At 38.0% G+C, this 25584-nt stretch overlaps 1 protein-coding gene across 2 annotated transcripts in view; it reads right to left on the reverse strand.

The window, feature by feature from the left end:
- gpc6a (glypican 6a) overlaps window positions 1-25584 on the reverse strand; it is a 122830-nt gene that overhangs the window by 77982 nt on the left and 19264 nt on the right. For both annotated transcript variants that reach the window (XM_068579986.1, XM_068579978.1), the window contains exon 2: window positions 17679-17837. In XM_068579986.1, coding sequence (XP_068436087.1) covers window positions 17679-17837 — 159 coding nt within the window. The remainder of the gene's footprint in view (window positions 1-17678; window positions 17838-25584) is intronic.

The following is a 25584-nucleotide window of genomic DNA, read 5'->3' on the forward strand; positions in this document are numbered from 1 at the left end:
GGCAATTTCCCATTAAAGATAATGAATCTGTAAAACTGTTGAAAGGACATTCAGAACTGCAAATAAGGTAGATAAGTACTATTTATAATAATTCAAGTCAACACTGATATGCATGTGCAGTGGGCCGAACAACCTTTGCAAGCAATTTTCATTCAAATAAATGATCATCTTTGAGTATGGTATGATCCTATAATACATCTGTACTTCATATAGCCTTTCAGGAGGCCTGCAGTCAGAGCTTTAAAAAGCACAGAAACCAAATGTGTATGCTTTTTAGATTACAAAAATCTGGTTTTATTCACAGTTTATATGATCCTACATGATGCAAGAATTGCACATAAACCAAAGATAACGCGATGAAGTGTTCTTTGCAGTAAAAGGAAAAAATAGTACGTCTCAGAAAGTTCCTATTAAGTGAAGTGTTTAATCAGGTTACACGGTTCAATCATTTATAATTTTCCATTTTTTTTTCCATTTTTCCAATTCATATAAAACTTTACATTTTCTTGTTATACTACCAACAATATGAAAAGCAAAATAACCAATTTCATCATAATATGCCGTTTGCCGGATCGCCATAAATATAAATACATTCAGTAAATAGCAGCGTTTAATATCATTTTGTTGTTCCATTTTTCCAATTCATATAAAACTTTACATTTTCTTGTTATACTACCAACAATATGAAAAGCAAAATAACCAATTTCATCATAATATGCCATTTGCCGGATCGCCATAAATATAAATACATTCAGTAAATAGCAGTGTTTAATATCATTTTGTTGTTTGCTTGTTTTGGTTGGCGTGACTTTCTTGTGCCTTCATCACTACTTTTGATGGCAAACGTAGACCCTGTGTTTCGAGCGTTACAGTCCTTGGGTCCTTCTTCGCCTCACACACTATTCGTGGTCTGGGTAACGGCGGTGCGTCATTACGACAAGTCATAGAATTAAGTGCAGAGAATGTAGCAGGAGCGCGGTTGAGTGAGAGTAGGCAGCATAATCCCGTTTATGAAAATGTACTGATGTAATTGCAGCCATCTAGGTGCCTCTCAGACAGTTGCCTAGCTGCAAGGGTCAGCTTCCATTCATCACACCGCTGATGTTCTGTACTTCTCAATAATTAGTAGGTTGACAATGAAACACAAAAAATAACCTCCTGGGGAATCTAATGATTTGCATTTTAACTGTGTTATTCATGCTTTAGTGAACATAGTTTTGATATTTATATTTAGTTTTCGCCCGGCGTCTCATTGTGATTCCATCATCTCCTGCAATGACAAATTAGATCTTCAAATGTACGATACTGGTGAAATTAACATGCTCTTCGATGCGCAAAATTCTTCTGTGATTTATCTTGAAGTCCAGGTTTTATTTGAAAACCGCTTTTGATCGACCTTTTCAGAGGGTCATGCTGCATTTTCACTCATATTCAAGTCACACAGCTGGCACAAGTTTGATGCGATGAAAGAATCCAAAAGGCCAAATCCTGTTTAAGTGGCATTTTGATGACATTTCTTTGGCCTGTTTAACCTTTGGTGAGTCTCAGTTTTCTTGTGCATTACATCTTATCCATGCAGACCCATTTCTCATTCCCTACAGCACCAAACAATATATTTCGTATGACTTCTCACTGATCTCTCAACGGAGTCGGCTCAATGACTGGAATCACAAACGCAGCTTGCAATCTAGAAAACTAGAATGTGAATTTGCCTGAACTGTTGATTTAAGTAATGCATAAAAGGACTGTTTGGAATTTGTATGCATGCTAGTATCACACGCACACACACTGTAATTAAGCAATGGATCTTAATTTTGCCTGCTTATACAAGGCTGCAGGCTGTAAACATGATGTAAGCCTGCTAACTCCAGAGAGGAAACCGAGGGATAAACATTCTGAAGAAGAGTACTATTGGTTTGGCTCTCTAAGGTTCATATACATATACTGTACGTATGCGCTCATTTTTGTTTGGGAGTGAGGGGCGATGGCTTTAGAAGTAAATAAAAGTCAAATGTATAATGTCTAGTGAGCAATATAGTTCTATGCTTGGTGTGTGTGTGTGTGTGTGTGTGTGTGTGTGTGTGTGCGCGCAACAATGCCAGAGAGCAGCACTTGTTCGTTCATTTTGAGAAGTTGAAGCATTGTCAGCAGCCAAGTTGGAAGTAGTGAATTCAAGAGATAAGGTCGGTTGCAATGTGAGAGCAGTTTTTATTCACACTAGTGCCGTCGCTCTTGAGATGGCAAGGTCGTTCTGCCAGTTCACCATTTGTGCCCTGACTGAAATATCTCAACAACTGTTGCCGTATAGTTGTGTCACACACATTTTAACCATTTTGCCACCTTGTTAACAGGTTAGAGCAGCCGCTGCATCTCTATGAATGTGGTGTCCACACAGACAGCATTGCTACTGCAGCGCTGCTGCTGACATCACTCAACAGATCACCTTCATGATCTATTTTTGCAGAGAAAAGATATGCAACACACACCGAACAACTAAAATGAGCCTTCCACAGAAGAGACGCGCTGGGCTGGGCTTTTAATTGTATTGCTATTTTAATTTGAGCTGGGTTGAGAGACTTTCAAATATTAAAACAACCATAGATTTGAGACCTCTTTTTCCTCCATAAATATTATTTCTTGCTGAGATTGTCTCTCACAACAACAGCATGGCTTTCACTCGGTGACTCACTCTGAACAAATCCCAGACAGTATATTCTGAGGCAGGCTACTCATCCTAAGATATGTTCCTTTACATTGTCAACACTGTGACAATAAGTAGAATCATGTTTTGAGTGCATATCCTTTAAATGTCGTAATAGTATGATATAAAAACAAAACAAAAGTGCCATGATACAAATTGTTGGTCATGTCACTCACCCCTTTTGTTGCAGACCTTCATGTCCCTCACAGGATGACTTGTAAAAACCTCTGACCTTACCACTTCATTAAAACTTTATTAGTCCAAAACAGTGTACACACACAATCCACCTCTGGGCCTCTGTGCCTAAAGTACATGTATTCCATTCACTTGACTCAGATTTAACAAAACATGTCATATGTACTTTTTCAGCCCATGCTGTGTCAAACTATAAACCACTCATCACACCACAAGACAACCTATACATTCAACTTCTCCCATTATTGTCTGCCTCAGTGATCGCCTGCTCATGCAGGGACTCGGTCTGTCTCAACGAGGTGCAGAACCTTTTCTTGGCGAGAGCTAATGCTACAAACCATTCACAGCAGCTAGTTGGCTTGTTTTTGTACTTAATGAGGCTTGAAGAGTTTTAGGAATGAGAAAAGTAGAGCACATTCCCACACCTCACTTTTGCAGTAAGAAATGGACACTGTTCTGCTTCAGCACAAGGTCGCACTTTGCCTCAGATATAAAGAGTAACCATGTGCGTATTTGGGCATTAAAATAAATGCTGCAGGGCAGAAACAGGAAGCCAAGATACATTTAACACATTTACATTTAATATGAATGCAGGGTGTGACCCACCTTTTGCTCAATGCATGCTGAGGTAGTCTTTGGTCTATACAATCTTCAAGAGAATGAGAAAATATTGTACCTGAACCGCGATGTATGGAAAAGTAAAATAAGCAGATACAGTAGTCGGGTATCATGTACCCACGGTCTTTTTTGAAAATGTGTTCTCTTCCTTTAGAAAGCTACACGCTCATGTGCATATAGGACAGTTTGGGGAGAAGTATTATCCCCAAACTCTACGCAACGTGTACCCAAGTCTGGGTCAATAAAAGTACATGGACACAATAACACACATACAATATAATGCAATTATGAAGTGAGATATTACACTCACTTAGTAATTTGATCAATGTTGAATTTCTGTTGACACTATGTCAAACAGGTGTTGACTCAAATCTCAGGTAATTATCAATGCTGTTTGTTGTGTCATTTCGATGACAGAAACTGTATTGTTTCGTGGTGGGTCATTTTGGACCAAACGGCCACATAACAGCAAACGATGCCCCAGGTAACCTCTCACAGCACTCAACAACCTCCACACCATTATTTAACTCTTTGCGCAAGTCATTTTTTTCTTTTCTGTTCAGTCAGTTCGACAGATTGTCTCCATTTTTCAACACTCTTATTCAACAGCACCTTGACTCATGACCTCCAGTCCTTCACACGCCCGAATCATCAGCAGGCACCGCTTGTTAACCTAATTTCACTCTTCCTGGTTAATGTTGTGATATTTTAATATTTCTGCTGTTTTCATGGCACACTAATTAAAAATTAAACAAACTAGAAAAGTGGCTTACTGTATGACAAGGCACAAATACTGAGAGGTAAAAAAAAAAGACAAGACAGGAAGCAGGTTTGTTAAAGCTGATAACAGCACAGTCTAAATCACTATGTGATGTGCGGGTGCGTGCATGTGCGTGTGTGCGCATGCATGCGTGTGCACGTGCGTGTGTGTGTGTGTTTCAGCAAGCCAGTGAGAAGTCTGTGTTTGGACAGAAATCAAAAAGATAAATGTTCTGAGGTTGACTGGCTGACACACCTGCAGTGTAATGGGTTCATGATCTTACTTTGTTTCTCTGCAGAATACTTAACTGAGTCTTCGCACCGAGTGACATCTCAGAGCCAAGAACAAGCTGCCAGCTTTGCCAGATAACGGGAAGCTGGTTGTTAATTTGCAACAATACGGCAAGAAACTAATTATTGTTACTTTATCCATAATTGCACACATACAGTGCCCACAGATTGGTAGATGCAACTTGCATAAATGTACTATGTAAAATGGTTGCAAATCTGTGTAGCATCTGGGATTGAGTATTGCAGTACTTGCAAAACTAAGCGTGACCACTGGAAGTATTTTTGGAAGTAATATGATAATATGTCATGACATCAAAGATCTCGCACTGTCCTCCAGCCAGCATCTAAACTATCAATATTTAAAGAGTAATTATATTCTTTTAGCATTACATTATTGCATGATTACTATAATAAGACAATTACCCATTGGCTTCATCCACTGGAGAATACCTTAAATCGCTTAATGCATTTTGCCAAAACTGATTATTCTCCAGCAATTACATAACATTACATAATGATTTGATTAAAATGCTAGTTATTCTTTTCTAAATTGAATTAAAAAGAAGCATACCTAATTGTATCGTTAAGTTAGCTATAATTTGAAAATCTACAGTGTGTCTCATCTCTACCGTGATGATGTAAGCCTTGAACTCATCATTAATGTTGATTTCAAGACAGAAACCATAATCCTGTGACTATGTATTTGATGATTTTAGTCACATGAGAGAAACAATGGTTGTGAGCCTCACCAACTGTCAGAAAAATGGAAATAAATGTATGTTAAATTGCACTGCAGCAGACAAGAAGCACATGTCTGTACACTTGTTTTGTCATGCTTGTTTATTAACACTATGAGGTGAACTGAACACAAGTGTGTGTGATATTATATGTGTTATTGTAATTATTGCTTTTTGGTTACATTGATTCTGTTAGCTTTAACAAAACTCAATGAACATTGCTCTTTTTGTGCATGAGTCATTTCTAATGGATCACTTGAATGCTGCATGAGATGCTCTTTGATTGCCCAATCATGAAAAAGCATACCGCGCATACTGATGTGTCACAATTACCGGTGATAATCTCTTTACTCAAAAATATGCATGCTTATGAGACTCATAAGTACTACTCATGATAGGTGTAAATGATATCCTGTACATTCAATATTATATGTTGGATTTTAACATTTAATTTAAGCATAGGAGAATAGAAATGTATGCACATATATTCCCCCAGGGAAATTAGTTTGTGGAAGTGGTAATCACCTCCTGAGCTGAATAAGACTGATCCAGACGCATCTTGTTATCAATGATGAGCAGGTGATGATTTAAACAATTGGCTCACTCATTAACTGCATGGCCTTGCGCCGGGCACTGAACGCGCAGGTAGAAAATCCACGGCCCGACACTGGAATGCAATGCGTAATTGTAGGACTAATCTATTATGCTTAGTAAGCCATATCATTTCCTCTCTTTATTAATTGTGTTAATGATTAATACAGTAATATACTTGCCACAATATAATAATTAATCATACTACTGTGAAACTTCACCAGCAGTGCTGCCAATGCCTCTCTAATGGCCCAACACGAACTGTTGTCCCAGTACAGTCGTGGTGTAATTAATCCTGAATAGTAAAAATATAAAGTAGTTAACAACTTAGCCACTTACAGAAAGGGCTCTAAACCAAAACTCGGGGGGCAACGCTCTTGACTGCTCAGGTAATTCTATTGACGAAACTTTGCTGAGGGCATCTCTCTTCAAGATCTGAGTTCTGCGTTAAGAGGCACTGGAGAAGTCAATTAGCGATGCTCAGAAAATCAAAGTAATTTCCTCCCATGGATGATATTCACAGTCGTTGAATAGCAAGGAGCAAATTGGCTGCACACACCATTTCATTACTGTGACCCCGTGGATAAGCAGCTTTGTCTCAACCTGGCTGTTGGAGTGCCTCTTCCCATGAAAGCTTCCATGCAGAGCTGTGTTAAACTAATCCATCCTGCTGAGGGTTTCCTGCGCCTGAGTGAGGACACCGAGGTTCTCAGGAGAAGAAACACAGTCTGTGCATTGTTGGTTTGTGTCCTTGTTACTGTGTTGTTTTTTAAATGAAGGTTAGCTTTTGTCTGAGCTGGAGCAGGACGGCAGTCATGGCCAGACACTACACACTTGTTACGGCTACACAACATAGACATTGGGATGTTTTACTTTCTGAGATATACTGCATCTAAAAACACTTTTAGGGTACAATGAAGAGCCTTCAAGAGCACTTTTGTGTTCTTGTAAACATATTATTCAAACACATGGTTTGTATGAATGGTGACGTCACAAAAATAGTATCAACATCAAAGCATGGGTAACGAGAAGGGCTGTGTGTTTCTGGACGAGTCAGGTGGGTTTCCAACATTGCTATAGACACCCAGCATGGGGAACAGTCCACCCGGGCTGAAAGTTGCGCCTGGAGCCCTGCCCTTCCTTGCAAGGAGGGAGCGAGCATAGGACCAAAGCGGGGGGCCCTGGGCCTTAACTTAACAATATCTGCTCAAAACACAACGCAACAGTGTGGAGAAAATCACACAACGTGGCCATCGTTACACAGAAGAAGTTATCGGGTTTTCTATATTTCAGACACATTAATGGGAAACTCAACTTTATCTTCTTCATACATTTTTCATCATATTCTGAATTAAATCTTTTCATACACATTGCTTTGTAGTGTGTGTGTAAATGTTTCCTTGTGTCTGATGCTATTTTCCTGTTTTCACTTGGTGGAGCACGGCAGAACTGGCCCTACTGCACTTGTAGCTCCGGACAGACAAACCATACTTGCATGTGTGGATATGTTCAACGCGAACCTTCAGAATGTGAACAGGGCCTGTTGGCCAGGGCCCCTCTATACCCTTGGACCACTAAAATCAACCAACGGGATGCTTAGACGTCTTGCTAGCTAGCTAAAGAGGGACTAAAATTGTACAACAGTAGTGATGACTCATGTGCATTATTTAGCTACAGTACGATTTAGCACTTTAATCCAGAAACAAAAATGGAAATAAAAAGCTTTTTTATTTCTTTGTTTACAGTGTTTTCTTTTTGAACAAGCAATTCGGATTTTCTGATTCTGATTGATATGACAGACTGGCATTTTGAGAAAGTGTGTGCAACCATGTGTTTTACAGATCTTTAAGAGAAAGCAGGCGTTGTCGAAGTTTACGCATGGGATGTTCTGATTATTGACAACAATGTCAACTGCCAAACCCATTTTGCACTGCTATACAGCCATAACCTGATTATCTGTCTGTATATTTGTGGTTTAAATCATTTTGTATTTATTCATCAAATCATTAACCAATAAATACCCTCTTGACAACTCTAACATTAATTTAAGGCTCCTCAGTCTAAATTATTATTATTTTTTTAAATTAAAAATATATTCCTGTACTAAAGAGACGTTTTGTATCTTAATTTCACAAATATCCCATTTTTATCTAGAAAAAGAGCCAATGGCTTAAAATGCAAACTTGCTGTGGCCACAGACACGATGTCTGCTCTTCTAAATGACCTCAGATTGTTGGAAAATTACTCAACCTATTACTGTATAATTTCCTAATTATATACAGGCAATTTAACTATTTTTCAATCACTACCTTTTTATATAATAACTACCTTTTATATAAATGTGTGATAACCAAACCATAATGTGTGCTACATTCTACATTTTAAGTTGGAGCCCTTAAGCACATGCTTATTGTCAAACGTAAATCCCTCTTTAATTTAAATTTAGTCTGTTTATTTTTAGCATAAAGGTAATAGACATAGTCTGCAATAATTTCTCTCTATCCCTTTGCTAACATTTGATTAAAATATAAAAATGCTTCTTCTGTATAAGTACTATATATATATATATATATATATATATATATATATATATATATATATATATATATATATATATAAACATAGAGAGGGAGCGACGCTGACGTAACTCATAATCTGTTTTTTAAAATTCACATATTCATCTCAGGTGAAGCGCTAAACTAGAAATTATGCCAACCTCGCGGTCACCACATTCACATAATTTATAAATGATGCATGCAGATCAAAAGGAGATGAACGGTGGGGATCTATGAGGGAAGCAATTCACTACCTTTGCAAGGGAGGGAAACATGTTATATCTTTCTCAATAGACGGCACAATCGCAGCTGTAGCCCGATGAAACTCAATTTCCTGAGGACATTTTTTCTAAGTGAGTTTTCACAGTGTATATGTTTCAATATCTGACACAAAGTTTAAATTGAATAAATATATTGGAAAGAGGAATCACATTGGGCCAGGCCCATGGATTCTCTCCTCATTTTTTCTACATTGGCTCGTGGAAAGGTATGCCTCTTATAGCCTCTCCTTGAAGCTCACCAGTGGGACAGTTAACAGTGTCCAGGCCATACAGAGCCATCCATCCTGAAGTACAAAAGTGACACCGGGCGGCAGCCTGTGCCAGATGATGGAGGCTGCCACCAACTCCCAGCTAAAGCACTGCTGGACAGACCCCATTCCCTCAGTCCTTAGAGAATTACAGGCTTCCTGACATTCACTTAGGATAACACAGGGACATCAAAACAGAGGTTATTTATTTATGAACACTTCCAGGAACTGCGTGTCCACATGGCTTTAGATTTCATTAGAAATTGACATGCGGCTGTCACAAAGCTTTCATCTTCCTCCCTGGACTGTAGGGGTTAACTCAATGTGTGCCCTGTCCTCGCCATTGTCCTGCCCTGTGTGTAATTTGGTGCCATCTCCTGTGTAATGAGGGTCTCATACCATCAGATGGTTACCGGGTCCCGTTGTGTCCTTTGAGTCGTGAACATTTGTTTTATCCTGTGAAATGTGTCCTGCATTTGAAAGTTTATGGCTCAATGTCATATGGCCAATGTCACGGTTTCTTCCATTTTTTTTCCAAACTTAAAAGGAATGCGCCAACAAAGGCGGAAAAGCAAAGAAATGCTTTCTAGTAAACATCAATGCAAATCAATGCAGGTTTCAAACTTGAACATAAAGAAACATTGCCTTTGCAAATGTTTTAAGAGGTATCACAAATGTATCACATGTGTTAGTCCTCAAGGGTACTCACAAGGATATGTTTTGGTAAAAAACATTTAATTAATACATACATAACTTTTTTGTTGACACAAAAACTCTACTAAGCACCTTTAACACCAACTTGTGTCATAGGTTAGTCATAGAAATGATTCATTTCAAGAAGCAATGGCATGATATTGAATCACTTTGGGAGGAAGATCCAACAGTAACTCGCGCAATAAATGCAAAATGACACCTTGCCCACAGTAACAGTATCCCAATAGATGCAAACCCTCTCAGTATGCCTTCATTTATATATAACATTTTTTTTATACAGATTGTCTTTTCTGTAAACTGTTACTAATCAAATCTTCAGAACTAGTTGCTATTTCATTTTAATATTCATGTCTATCATTGTACTATTGCCATTTATGTCCAGATACATCTTCTATCCTATGTCTGTCTGTCCATTGAAGAGCAATCTCCTTTGCTCCTTCGGTTTTTCTATCCAAACTGAGGGTTTGAGGTTGGAGGGTGTCACATGCTATTCGGACTGTTCGGTCTTTTAAGGTAATGTAATTTTGGCCTACATGAATAAAACTAATCAGACTTGAGTGGACATCTCACAAAAGATAATTCCTCATTCCGTTAGTGATGCCCTAACCTTTCATCGAGGACAAACAGTCAGAGCAAATTATCAACAAAAAAAAAATGAAAATCTTATTGGCAGCACGCCATGCCATTTTTGGAACACATAGCCAGAGGACAAACATTTTCAATTCTGGACACTCCATTAGCGTTCCCTACGGGATCATTCTCACACCAAGATGTTAACTTTGCAAAACGAATATTCTTTGATGTAATAGGCAGATTGTCATGAAAGTGTACCAACATCCCCGAGAGGATTTTTGATTTGACGAGCCTTTGGCTTTCCTTTTGCAGTGAAATCCTCAGAACAAACTCTACATTTCTTGGCTTCGTCACTTTATTAACAAATATGGCAACGACGTTGACGAGTTGCTTCACACTTATTTATATTATAAATACATTTTAGGAGTATTATTACATACATACCAAGATACTCACCACATTGTTGGCCAATAGGTGCAGAGGCTCCCACAGTACATGATGTATTTAGCAAGTTTAATTCTGCCAAATTAGTGTTGAGCGGGTCATAGCAGCCAAACTTTCAACGAGAGTAATGTCTAATTGGGGCCAAATCTCATCAGAATCTTGCACTGTGTATCAAGTGTAACCTCTTTATTCAATTTATTCATAGTATAAATTAATAATGTTGGCTATTATATTATGCACAAAGGATAATGGGAATTACAAACCAGTCCACAAACTCAAGTCCTCAGTCTTCAGTCTGGAGTTTGTGCATTGCGTAATTAAATGTGTTCAAGTTATCATTCTATTTTGCAGATGCAAAGCAGACATACATTGTGACGCCGCGTACATTAAGGTTGCATCAACACTTAGTGTAAAGAAATGATTTGCTTTCTGAAAAGTATGAGAATGTGTATTATGACAAAATGGGTAATTATAATTCTACAGCAGTTTGAAACTTCAGCGCTGAACTGGGGCGAGTATAGCATAATGAGGACCTTTGAGATCCTGTTTTGATGTAACCACTTGATGTCAGCAATGAATTGTGGGCATTTTCAAATTTTACTTGGTAAGTACTTCAATGAATGTCGAACATGAATAATAAATGTAAAGAATCTGAGTTTGTGATGTCTGGGCACGTTAGTAGATTACCATAGGTTTTATATAGAGGGACATATATGTAAGAGCAGAACTGGTTTTAAGTTCAACATTTTGAAAGCCAGAACATTTTCTACATTGTGTTTATTCGCTGTCCCCCCCCCAATGGAACTTTGGGCTTGAACTTGATGAACACCAAGAAGAAAAATGGCCTTGATGTTAACATCCAGCATTAAATAAATCTAGACTTTGAAAGTCACACTCCTTGAACAAAAAAACAACAGCACTGAGGGGACAACACCAGTGTCTCTCTTTGAGGCAGAGTTTAGGAGTCACAAACAAAGAGATGCTATGAACAAAGGACAATCCATCACTGGGTGGTGTCATACCAAACCTCCACACCTGTAGCACAGTGGTTAATGGGGAAACATACTGTATTTCACTTCGGTGTCCGATATGTAAGCGATCGATCTTCTGAAGCTATTGATACATTGTTATTAGTTGAAGGCCCTGCATGTTGTAATAATTATTTATTTGGATTGTGTAAAAACACTGCATTACTTACTGCACATTCAGATCTAAAGCATTTAGAATATATTGATTGTATTCTGCAAATGGCCCCACAACAAGATCGTCATCTCTTACCGAAATCCAATTTAAGGTATTTCTAGACCTCATAATGAGAAGATTTACTCTATTATTTGAATATAATGCTGACCGAATTAGATGTAATATTGGGTCTTTAGCTTAATTTTAGTGCTTCATTAATCCTTATTTGAAGGGCTCTTGGCTTAAAGTAAAGCTGTGAGGTTTGGTTGATTGGATATGAAAAATCAAAAGCATTTTCTGATTTACCAACTGCATAAAATCAAGAGTTTTGTTTGGTTTTGTTTTGTAAGGAGAAAAGGTGTTTAATTAAAGAAAAACACTTGTGCATTAGTCTATAAAAACCCTACTGTTGAGATAATAAGCTACAACATGTTGGTTCACAGATTTGTATCTTCCTTTTGACGTGTTATGTTGACTGTGTCTCATCACTCCAATTTATGAAAAACGTTTTAATTCTTTGTTTACAAGATGCTACAATATCATGTACAGAACCATATGACGACTATGAATAATTATCCTATGTCCCATTTACTATTATTTCATGCAACATTTTTTCTCGGTGCTTATTTTTAAAAATGACTCACTTAGTATTGTGTGGTACACAAACAGCTTTATTGCACTGAACAATTAACGTAAAGAAATTAAGACATATTCAAATGTTGAACTCAGGAAACACATTGTCTGCTGGTCTCTATCTCCTGAATGACATCTGAATTATTATATTTTCCATTGAAACCTGCAAGATCAACATTTCACATCGGTCAAGGCCGTGAACTCAAATGTTTCAGATAAAGAACAATTCTGTGAAATGCAATAACTGCAGTGGAGTTTTGTGTGTGTTCGACAGCTTACACAGTCCACTAGGAGTTGGTGAGTTTGTAGAGACTGCAGCTTAGAGAGAATAGGCTGTTGTGTTTAGAGTCAGTCTTGGTTTAAGTCGGGTGTGAATTAGGGATCGTTGAAGTGAATGAAGGGCACTGCGGCTCTCAGCGTTGAGCGGAGAAGCTCTACTGGGGCAGGATCAAAGAGCTCAGTCATCCAAGGCTGCAGCTCAACCCAGAGTTTAGTCAACCAACCACACACACTAATCTCTTGTCGGGGTCTCCACAGAAAAGCATCAACCAAACTGAACCTAATAAGCATCTACCAAGAACAAACAGAAAGCATAATACTGCAGATACAATGGAGTCAAACTCCACTCCAATTCAGTCAATTAACCGATGAAACTCCAACACACCTACTGCGATTTGTCAAAGACTATCAACATACTGCATTTTAGTATTTCCCCCTATGTTAGTTGAGATATTGTCATAAGGGGGATAACTTTTGTTCCCCTACAAAAGTTTGTTGAGTGGACTTTTAAGCTAAAAGTCTTAAGTTAAATTATTATTCAAAATCATTCAAACATTCACATTATTCGGATCAAACCAATGGACAATTCCTTTTTACTAAGAGTGACATTTTAAATATGTAATACTAGATCAAAATTCAAAGAGATGTTAAAATGTTTGAATCCAATCAAATTCAATCTCAAAGGTCTCAAATCCCTCGACTGAGCATGGGGCACCTTTTATCAAGGTTCATCCACTGCAATTAATCTGTAACAGATGTGATGCATCTCTCTCTGCCTCGTTCACAAATCCGGGGCTCTTCGACATTATCGCTGTCTCCATCTCTCCAGCTTTCTCTCTCACTCACAAACCTATTGTAAATATTTATCTCATTCCTTTTCATTAATTCAGGTTACCTCAGGGCAACCACTGAGCACAGAAAATAGCACTAATGCTTTCAGAGACTAATAAAACAAACCTGTTGGGAGTGGTAACCATAGTGAGCCAAAGACATGCAGGCCTGCCGAGTTGGATTGTTAGTTTTGTTCCCCATACTGTCTATCAACTGGACTGGAATATGACCGGACTCTAAATCTCTCTGGGAGAATACAAGGCACACTTTCTTGGACATTCAGAGTACTCAAACCTTAATTCTAGTGTGCAACAGTCATTTATGGCTTCTGGATTGCTCAATAATGCATCAAAACCCACAGGCCTCCGGGGGAAGCAGTCAGTAATCAAAAAGTAAGTTAAGGTTTTCATAATAGGGCCCTATAAATAACTGGGGACAGAAATGAGGGCATGTAAAATTGATGAGGGATGATTCAACCCCCACGAGGTGGAGGGAGCTTAACGCAAGGAGAAGGAATGTGATGTTGAGTGGCCGGGTGATATGGGCATGTGAAGAAGATGGAATTGCACAAGTGATTTGTGTCACCAGTGTCACTGTATAACTGCGCAGATATATGGGCAATATTTTAGAGGCATCGTCTTTGAAATGGTGCCATTAACGTAGAAGTACACAGGCTTTTACTGAACATTTCAAACAATCTCGCAATGCTTGCAATTGCATAACCTATGGCTGCCAATTAGTTTTTGACGAAGAAGAGCAGCGCCTTCTTTCCAGTTACTAGATCTGTTCTACAGAGAAGCCTTGAAAAAAATTGTTCTGTACAATTGTATTATTTCATGGAATCTATATTAAGATGTATGTTTTATGGCAGTACAATTTTTTGAGCACATAAAATCTAACTCACACATCCTTTCAGAAATGTAAAAGATGGTGTACTTGAACTTTTGCATTTTCTGCACTAGTTCACCTGTGTGCCTCTCACTAACGTCACTCTTCTGTGGAAAAGTACTGAGGCCTCTCAAAGCATAATCTTTCAAGAAAAGTATTTGACATTAAATAGCCCCAATATGGTAAGATTTCTACCTCAAAATAAGGATTCCAATAGGATTGCTTCAAGAAAAAAAAGATAGGGGTTGTCATATTGTCAAAATCTGACGCAAAACTGTAAGAAATAAGACTAAAGATAAACAATAATAGTTAACACAACAGTACAGAATTACTCCGAGGGTTTAGTTCAGTAAACTTTAGTTATGTCTAAATCAAATAGTTTTTGCCCCTGATTCCAATACAAGTCCTTTTATATTGAGTGTGTGCAAATACCGAGTTTGAGCCATGAATTCATTAGATTAAATGCCGACCGAATATGAATATATATATATATATATATATATATATATATATATATATATATATATATATATATATATATATATATATATATATATCCAACACATAAAATGATTGCAGCCTACTTAATCCAACACACCTTATTTGTTTCATGAGCTTCCTGATCCAAATGCTGAAGAGCCTGGTTCTAAAATATTAAGCGTCAAAACTTAAATTAATGATATGATGTGAATGAAAGTTTTATTGCAGAATGTGACCGAAATTGTTGTGACACAATCGGCTAGAGAGAAGACGGATCAGTCTGTTGGCGTTGTGTGAACTACAGAAACACTCACGGTTGCGTTACAGAGCGCAGCTTCTTCCCACACAAACCATCTTAGGTCCAAAGACAACAACGTCTGCACTGAGCACTTTAAGGCAACAACAAGCAGGTTTAATTTGCCATCATGTTACTCACTGAATTAATTAGTGATAGCTGATGTGACCCACCAATGGTTGTCATTTTAACAACTGTCAAAGGGACGGTTGACATTCGGAATATATATGTACACTGCTCTTTGCTAATGAGAAAGAGAGATTTGTTCACATTATGCCAACCTCCGTGTCTCTAATCTTTTATATTCACACACTCTAATTTCCCTGTGCATATGCAGGAAATGCGTGTACACTTGGCTGACATACAGGGAAGGAGAGCAGTGTTGTAACACTAGCAGGCGGATGTGGAAAAATCACAACAGAGAAAGAAAGGATGAGCATTTGATCTGCTTCATGTCAGCCAATATCGTGAGATCCTGAGCATTGGCTCGAGGCATCTCCAGTAACCTGGCATGCATCACAGGGAGAGCAATGATACTCATCTATGACATTTCAATTTAAGTTGGTTTAAATAATCTTCTAAGTCAATGCTTCTTATATATCTAGTTGAGAGTTTACTGTGTAAATGAATATGTCTTCACATTCATCATGAAAGTTAATGGAAATAACACTGCTGTTTGTTAGTAACACATTTACTGGAATATGATATAATGTATTATCAACATTCTCCATTCAGCAATGAAAATCAAGCAATGAAAATCCTCTGTTCAACAAATATTGTCATTTAAAACAAAAGCAATTGAATCCAACTTGACCAGGGACATGCCAGTATTGTCCTTTGTTGATTGCCAACTTGACAGATGGATTGTTTAAAAACTCAGCAGTGACAAACTTGAAAGAAACTGTCCTTGATTGTTTCTATCCAGGTGAAATGGTTGTCTCTCTTCTTCCAGCTATGTCCTTTCTGGTGCCGGTACTCAGTTTTTAGTTTATTTCACACTTGATATCACATAAAGAGAAAATAAACGAGTGGATTTTAGACATGCAGTTTGCCAAAGACCAAAGATCAACATTTATTAGCGTCACTTTTTTCATTTCGACGACCATGAATAACCCTCTACCATCGACACATAGATGTTACTTCACATTACCTTGCAGAATTACAGATGTCTGAGGCACAGAAAAGGCTCATTGGTTGTTCTGCTACAGGGTCAACAGCTGCAATTTACTGATCTTCTTTAAACATAAATTTGATGTTTTAAAAGAAAAATGTCTTGTCAAAACTAGATACTTTGATGCTGTTCATGCTATTTTTACAGCAGCTGGTGAAAGATATGTTCTTCATCACCTTGCTAAATATTTATTTTCATTTTAAACATGGCATCTTTAGTGGTTATTTGCATAAAAAAAACATAATTTAAATCATTAGGAAAATAAAAGATTGTGATTTTGTTGATAAAAAAAACATTTATTATAAATTAGTATTATTATATTACACATTACCAGCTGCTAGTGATAGAAGGTTAAGCAGGTCGTCATTCCCCCTTAATATAGATTTCATAAAGCTGTAAAAACATCTCATTCAAACAATTGTATTTCTTCAAGTTTCTCATCAAAAACTACATTCTACAAGATTTCATTAAAACACGTCGTGATAACCTCATAATGTACTTTTACCAAATATCAGGCATGCAAATTTGTCATAGTTTGCAAAAAGATGAAAAAGTTGAGAATATATTTTAGGATAAGAATAACACAAATACATGTACTTAAAATCTATTTTACACTGTGATGGTTAAACTGTAATTGAACTGCGGTTCCCATGCAAGCCGTGTACGGGTCACAGACCAACTACCTAACTAACTACTGCTAACTGTTACACCACCAATACAATTAAGATTTTCATGAAAAATTGAATACAAATTAAGCAACTGATTAGCAATGATGACTGGCAAGAAGACACTGACACCTTCATCTAATCATCTGCACCATGATTTCACCTCGACAGACAATTTTGCATTCAAGCGTACAGAACGGCAATAATATGTATTCACCACAAAGCCACATTAAAGCCATCTTGTTCTGTCAGTTTGCAGATACATACACAAGTAGCACAAAGCACCATCACTTTGTGCAATGTTCCATCAGTCAGTTAGAAACAGTATACAGTTTATGGCTGTGGGTACTGAACAACAGAAGTGATAACCAGTTAAACTCATGATGTAGGTGCTGGTGTGAGCCAGGAGAAAAAAAAGATTAATAAAGAATCATCAATAAAAGCCAGCTATGGTTAGTCTTGCCCTCAGTAGTCTCCATTAACAGGTTTGACAGTGCTTGTGTGCAACCCAAATTATTGCAAATGCATGTCAGCAGATATAGCTTACCGTCAAACTTTTTATGCCTCGAGACAAATGTCGTCCTCATAGTGCGGCTGCTCTCCTCGACCAAGTTCTCGAACTCCACTTTGCTCTCCTGGTTGAGTTTGTCCTCCATCTCAGATGTGCAGCAGGTGTATCCCTGGGGACAGACACGCAGGTGCTCACCTAAGGGAGACAGAGACAGAGACGCTTCTTTTACACCCATCACTGCCGCAGGATTCGGTTTTTCAAAAGGCTGAGCTGAGTCTTTGATCAAAACTCTCCTGTGATTTTGGGACTCTCATCACCGAAGCTATCAAAGAGGGACAGACCGTAACAAATGGGGGGGGGGGATAATATTTGTCGGTATCCTGGCATTGCGTGAAACAGAGCGAAGAGTTGATACAGCAGTGCATGCACCTCATGCAGGATTTTTATTATATCACAGTTCAAAGCACTGCAGTAATGGCAACTGAGCTCATGCACATCAGGGTTACATACATCAAATGAATGGCAGTGCATTCAAAACCTATATTTTTGTTTCTAGAAAATGTGAAGGCGATACCAAATAGTAGACATGATACAAAAATACATTGGAAACTGCATTCATTGCCAGTTTTTTTTGGGGTAACTTGAAACCAACACAATACATTGTAAAAAAAAATGATGTTGACCACTTTCACACCACTCATTGCACTTATTTGATTTTAAAAAGAAAAATTGTTGACTACAGCTCTACGCAGGGATATTCAAATGTCATAATTGCAGCGTGTGCGTCAGTGCTCCCTCGTATAATACAAGAAAAGTGTAGTTGGTAGGCTGCAGATCTTCGACATCATACAATCAGCGGTGCTAACGCTAACTGGCTAGGGGGCTGGTTAAGAGTAGTGAGTGAGGAGTTATTAGGCAGTCAATGGCAGTATGAAAGAGGCAATAAAGGGTTTGCAAGAGTGAGAGTCACCCCAACCCTGAACAGTCCTTGAGCATGCTGCCATGACTGGCCAGCAACAATATTGTGCAGTTTGTTACAGCAGAATGAGAGATTCCACACTAAATCTTGGACACGGACACACTCACACATGTCAGCTCGAGCATGATTGTACTGGTAAGGAGAATTGATAGTGTATTGTAGTTTATAGCTACAATCTCGGAGAACAAATGTTCACACAGAAATTAATTTCCCGAAAATGTATGTTGTGATTTTATTGTAAATGTGAATGTCATTTTCTGCGTTTGTGAGCTCTCTACCACTGACACTGCAGCCCCAAAACACTGAAACGTCCTCTTTTTGGTTAAAAAAAAAATGTCCCGATTACTCAGAATATACCTCACATAGCTTACTTCTATACAAAATAGTTTCCAGTGAAAAGTGCCTTGTGTAAGTTTTATGTATTATCTCCACTAACCGGTACACAGTCTCAGGAGATTTATATTAAAAAAAAAGCTTTGCACACTGAAAAAAAAGTCCTACAATTGTGCATGGGTAGAGGCAGAACCTCACCATATAATATCCAATATTATCTGCATGACCAGGTACTAATAGAGGTGAGTGGGAAAATTATTCAGTTATTCAGATTTTTTTTCTTTAAGAAAAACTGTGTGTTATCTTTATAAAGGGATATTTTACAGCACATTTAACATTGTATATAATGTGCTGTTTTAATCAATTCAATTAAGCAAAGTGCGAATTGTTTCAGGAGAACATGTGCTTGGCGACAGACATCCGAGGTGAGTTAAGGTTTTCAAAATCCCTTAGAATGTCCTTGAGACGCACAAGGACAGTTAAAACAATTGCATTTATAAACGAATGGGTCATCTATCAAGGGTGGGTATTATATAACTACAATTTTTAGGAAGTAAGAACATCTTTAAATCAGTATATTACATCACTCATCTAAAAAAGCTCTCATTAAAAAAAATAAAGCTTACTCTCACATCTGTGCAATAGTATCTGTGTCTAAAAGTGTGCAATATGGCATGAATTAGAAGAAAGAATATCAGGGGAATTCTAAATTATGAAGTACAATTTAAAATTAAAATCATCTCTACAGCCATAATGCACAACATTATCAGACAGAAGCCAGACTTGGCCCATCCTGGATGTAACACAATCCAATAGCAGCATTAGGTGTACTTTTTAGTATCAGCTGGAGAAATGTATGAAGGTACATGCTGCAGCATGTACCTTCATACATTTCTCATACATACATATTCTCCTGATGTTGTACATGTACAACATCAGGAGAATAGGTCCCCTTATCACTCAGAAGGCAGCACAGGTTCTGGTCCAGTCTACTTGACCTTTCAACCTCTGCAGCTCATCCAGTATGCAGCAGCTCGACTGGTCTCTAACCCGCCTAATTTCACCCACACTACTCCGCTCCTCCGTGCCCTTCAATGGTAACCAGTGGTCGCTCACATCCGCTTCAAAACATTGGTACTTGCGTACCATGCTGCTAACATCCAGGACATGGTACAATCTCACACCCCAGCTTGTTCGCTCCGCTCGGCTTCTGCCAATCAGCTCGTAGCTCCGTCATTGCGACATAACACTCAGCAAAGTCACAACTGTTTGTCGTCCTGGCTCCTCGATGGTGGAATGAGCTCCACATTGACATCAGCTCAGCAGAAAGTCTCTTCATCTTCCAGTGCAAACTAGAAACACATCTTTTCTGACTGTACTCTGAATAAAGAAAGTAGCTATTTAGTAGCACTTAAATGACACTTACTTATTCTAGCACTTTGTAGTTTGGCTTTCTTTAAAACATTGTACTTTTTGATTCTTGTTGTTCTGAGCTAGTCACAAAATAAACAAAGCTTTCACTTTGCTCCATTACAAATGTTTTAAAGCAGTGGGAGACAAATGGTGGATGTCGTTAAAAAATATCTTGACCGCCCTCTTCACATCAATCAGACTATTCTCACAAAACATCACATGTGCAGACATGAGTAGTTTGTTTCACGACACAAACTGATCTAACTTTGCGAACCAAACTAAATATGAAAAATGGGTTTCTAAAATGTCAGATTGTAAATACAGCAATGCATCATACATCCTCAAGCACTGAGTGGTTTTATTAGACAAACAATATTATAACATTATTACAACAACACAATTGACTTTTAAAGCTCAGAAAACTACCCGGTAATAATGAAGCAGAAATTGCACCACCAGTTGACCAGATTACAGATCTGGTTTGTTGTAATTTCTATCCAAAAGCACTTCACGGTAAAGGGCAGCTATATCATGGCCTTGTCAGTCACAAGAGGAGACCCATGAACAAAAAAACTAAAAGACTGAGGTTGCGGTCACTGTGTAAACATATAAAAATGCGCTGATCATTATACATATTTTTTTTTTGTATTCCTGGGCAGCAAAAATTTGCAGAGGTGGATATGTTGCTCAGAAAAAAAGACAGCAGTTGTGCAAACTCTTTAGAAAATAATTACCCAGTCTTCGATGTGTTAGTGATAGGTACAAATATAGCAATTTTAGAGGTGCCCCATCTTCTGCATGCTTGCTATATAATATTCGCTTTGCTGCTCTACATCTAAGCGCATCAGACATCATTATCAGAGGTTCAGAAAAAGAGGAAAAAAAAAGTCATGAAAGATTCGAGTGTTGAGAGGTTTATTTTTAATCCAGTTTCTACCTATTAACAGTTAAGAAAGAGAACGAGAAAGTGGCTGTTGCTGCACTGGTGGTGGATTGGTGCCGAAAAGACTCAGATTGTGGGACGTTTTTTTGATGGATTCTACTCCAATGCAAGCCCCGCCAGTCCCACTGGTGTTCTGCATGCATACACAGTAAGCTATAGATGAAGGAGCACTGCATGGATAATGAAACAAGGAGGACACAGTATGTACGTGTTGGTACTCTCAAATGTGCTTAATCCTTAATCAGTCCTTAGAGAGGCACCAAGCTGCAGTAATGAGGTGCACCATCAACAGTCCAACACCAGCCATAGTGTCTCTAGAGTAAGCAACAAGCCTCCTGGCCACTGAGACCAAACTTCATAAAAACAAAATAAGCTGAGATGCAGAAGTCGATTTCCATTTGGTGATTCTTGAAGACTCTTTTGTTCCTTTCGTAAGCGCCAATGCTGTAATCTTTTAGCAATGCAACAGCGTTCCTCCACTGTCACACTGTTTCCACTGTATGGAGATACAACACTGTGTTATAATCCTCACTCCAAGCTACCATTAGTGTAACACATGCCTGCAGATAAAACTATATTGTGCAAGACAGAGAGCTTGGGGTAAGTGAAGCATAGTGGTATTAATTCATTTTTCCATGTTTTATTTAATCTTTTCTTTACATACTATGTATCTCGATTGTTTATATTCCAAGGTGATTCTATCGTCAGGGTTTATGCTTTATCGGTTTCACTTTCATTCAACCTGCAGTGCAACAAGGTCTGTCACATTTTTCTTTTGGCAGAAAATGTTTACATTGAGTAGTGGGGGAATTTAAGGCCGACTTGGGGTCAGTTTCAACTGACATGCATCAGCTAGTTGGCAAATGTCAAATAAAGCACCTGATGTCAGCTGTATGGACCTTGTTTGAAACATGGCGTTTCAAACTGTGGCCCAGTGAGATGTTAGCACAAGAGTATGGTTTATTGTCAAAATGATGGAAAACTTTAGATGATATTTGCTTGCTGCATTAGGACGCTCTGAAACTTTGAAGTAAGTCCATTTCCATTTGAAGTTCCCGTTGATGCAACAAATTGACTTAACTTGTCAAAGTAGGTAGAACACCACTGTTGGCAACTAAAGGTTTGCAAGAAAAAGAAAAAGAATCGATAAAAAAGTCCTTAAGTGCAAATGACAGCTAAAAGGAAACCCTGATGCTTTTAGATTTCAAAAGTGTGTACACCCCTCTGTTCCGCCTTCAGTCTTGTTTATATATAAACACATAATTTGATACATCTTGCTACTTTTAACACTTTGAAAAATATTGATGCTGCTGTTACATCCACCAACATAAAAAAGGACTTTGTGAACAGCAGGTAGGAGTGTGAGCCGCATGTTTATGATCTTGTGACTTGTCACATGTTATTCCTTCTCTCCTTTTCTCACTAGTTTTTCTGGCTGCTCTCCTCAACACAGATACCAAAATAAAAAGCCGAATATAGATAGCAGTAATGCCAAAATAATAAAAGGACAAAACTATTCTACATGTTTTCTGATAAAACTTTCCTACGCATTTTACCGCAGTGTTTGTACATTGTGAGCTCTGTTTCAAAAGAAAAATACAAACACAGAGGCTTACCTTGCTGAACTTGGGAAATAATCGCCCCCAAATCTAGATGGGATTCTGGCTCACTGGACCATATCTGTCCCGTTCTAGTGGGTTGCTTCACACCCAAGATGGAATTTGAAACCAAGCTGCCAATACACTGTATGCTTGCAAGATCACAGTTGTGCTCAGACTCTGTCAGGCCGAGTTAAACTTGTACGACTCAATACTAATAGCGCTAAGAAAAATTTAGCTGTGCGGCGGAACTATAGAAACCAAAGGACGTCTATGGATAGAAAGCACAAGTGATGTTGCTATAAAAACACATTGACAAAGACAAATTAAACAAATCCACTGTGAGTGCATTCAAGATAGACCTATAGGAATCAAGGTTGTTTATACGACAAATATGTTTGAAATTAAATATGTAGTGAAAAGGAATCAATCATTTAACAGCCAACACAACTCAATTAACACCTTTGTCAAATCAGTACAATACAATGTATATCTCCTATATACAGCTGTGAAACTGGTTTGAAAAATGGATGTGAAAATTCCCTCGTTTCCGTTATGAATACTATTATATAAGAACAATCAGTCGACTCCAAAACATCCATTTGAACGTGCATATATATATATATATATATATATATATATATATATATATATATATATATATATATATATATATATATATATATAGCTAACATTTTAGTTGGCTGCAGGTGAAGTTGGGAACAGTCCCAGAGCATATCCAGAGCATCTGTTAAAACCGCTTGCCAAATCAAAACTGACAATTATTTTTTTCTACTGCTGAAACTTTTGTACATTTGCTTTAAAAAAAAACAAAAAAACAACACTTTTATGTTTTACCCATTAGGTAACGTGTGCTGTCTGTCAGCCTTTTGATGAACAGGCACAGGATGAAAAGGAGAGCGAGTAAGTTTTGTTTAAACTGAGTGAGCAGCCGAGAATCACATTTTGAATGTAAGCCTGCGGTGACAGCGCTGACAGAAGTGCTAATATATTAAAGAGGATACAAGTCTCACGTCAGTGTATTCTTCATATACAGTGGAGAAAAGACTGCTTCCACTTAGATGTTAAACAACACAGCTGCATCTTAAACATTAGGTCTGGAACATCCACCCACATTCATGATTCATTATGCGCCAAACCTGATCACAAATTCATGGATCAGCACACGCAAAGACAGAGCAGTGTACTTACATACATAAAACATTATTTACTCACAGGTTTATCTATGACTTATGAGCAAATAGTTATGCAACCACTGTGAAAAAAGCATGGATTAAGGCCTTCACTCATTTATTTAGCTTGCTAATGTACCACTCTGTCTTTGGAGCTGCCTCGACTGCAGATGTCAGAGGGACACCGCTGCCCTTCTTTCCCTTTCTGAGCGAGCTAAAAGAGAGTTAAATGTATGTAATTACAAAAGGAAAGATAATTAAGGATAAATGCTAATCTTCTTCAGGGATTTTACAGCAAAACGTTTCGGCGTTAGCCTAAATGTTTCCTAATCAAAAGGAAGAGAGGGATAAGAAATATTGTGCAGCTTACAAATGCAATCACACATTGGTTGTTTGTTCAGTTTCTTTGATGTGCAGATGTGTTTGGCTCCTCTGGATCACAATCTTCATGGACTGCATACCCTGATTGAAGCGTAGCATTGTAATTAGGTGAAATTGCTGACGAGAGTTTCAGAGAATGCTCACACAGGCCGGCTCACTGCTGATAAACGGCTGGTGGAAAAACGGTAAGACAATGCCCGTTTGACACATAGACACAGCTCCGTTCACAGAAGAAGAAAGCTCCTAAACCCATTATGAATGTTTACTTAAGATTACCATGGGTGACACATGTATAACGAAGTCTGGATTCCAAGCCATTGGGAGGAAGTGGATGAATCTGGAGGTATAATCATGTGGAGATTTGAAGAATAACTTAAGTCATATGGTGTTTGTTGCCTTGTATTAGGCCTAAGTTTCCCTTGGATTTACGTCACTTGATGTTGAAGCATGGGCTCCGTGTGTTTGAGGTTTCATACACAGGCATATGATGAAATGCCTGTATGAAGTATGGAACATTTCTTATTATTTCTTTTTAATAGTGGTTTATTAAAATTGTTACTAGAGGCAACCGTTTCTGAGACAGCCATGTGATGTTACAGCTCAACAATTGCAGCAGATGCCCTGGTGAGAATAGTGTTGTCAAATTCCGGGAATATTCAAGGTGGAAAGTTTCCATGTGAAATAACAAGAATAAAATTAAAATAAAGGGGTTGTCTGCTCAGGCTGTGTTTACCTCGTCATATGCAAATAGAAACTAACCATTTACCATGTAATAGGAAGAAAAAATCCTTTAATTCAGCAAATGTTGGTGTCTCAAATACAGAGAATGTGAAATGTGCCATGTGCTGGGTTATCTAGCTGTCAACATAACAAATGGGGAAAGGTACTTTGAGCCGACAATGTGGCATGTGTGGAAAGTCAGGATTTATAGTGAACGACTAATTTCTTGAAGCAATGTCTGTTACTCGTTCATGTGTATTTCCCACCAAATAGTTTACAATTTGAAAGGTACCTTTTTACAAGTTGAAAGCAATGTAGCAACGTATGTACTTGAGCATGGAGTTAAGTAAGCACAGATATTTGGCTGGGTCTAACAGACTAG

The sequence above is a fragment of the Clinocottus analis genome, unplaced genomic scaffold, assembly GCF_023055335.1.
Source record: "Clinocottus analis isolate CAN_PGR_092001 unplaced genomic scaffold, fCliAna1.0.p SCAF_1, whole genome shotgun sequence".
In the NCBI taxonomy this organism is placed as follows: Eukaryota; Metazoa; Chordata; class Actinopteri; order Perciformes; family Cottidae; genus Clinocottus; species Clinocottus analis.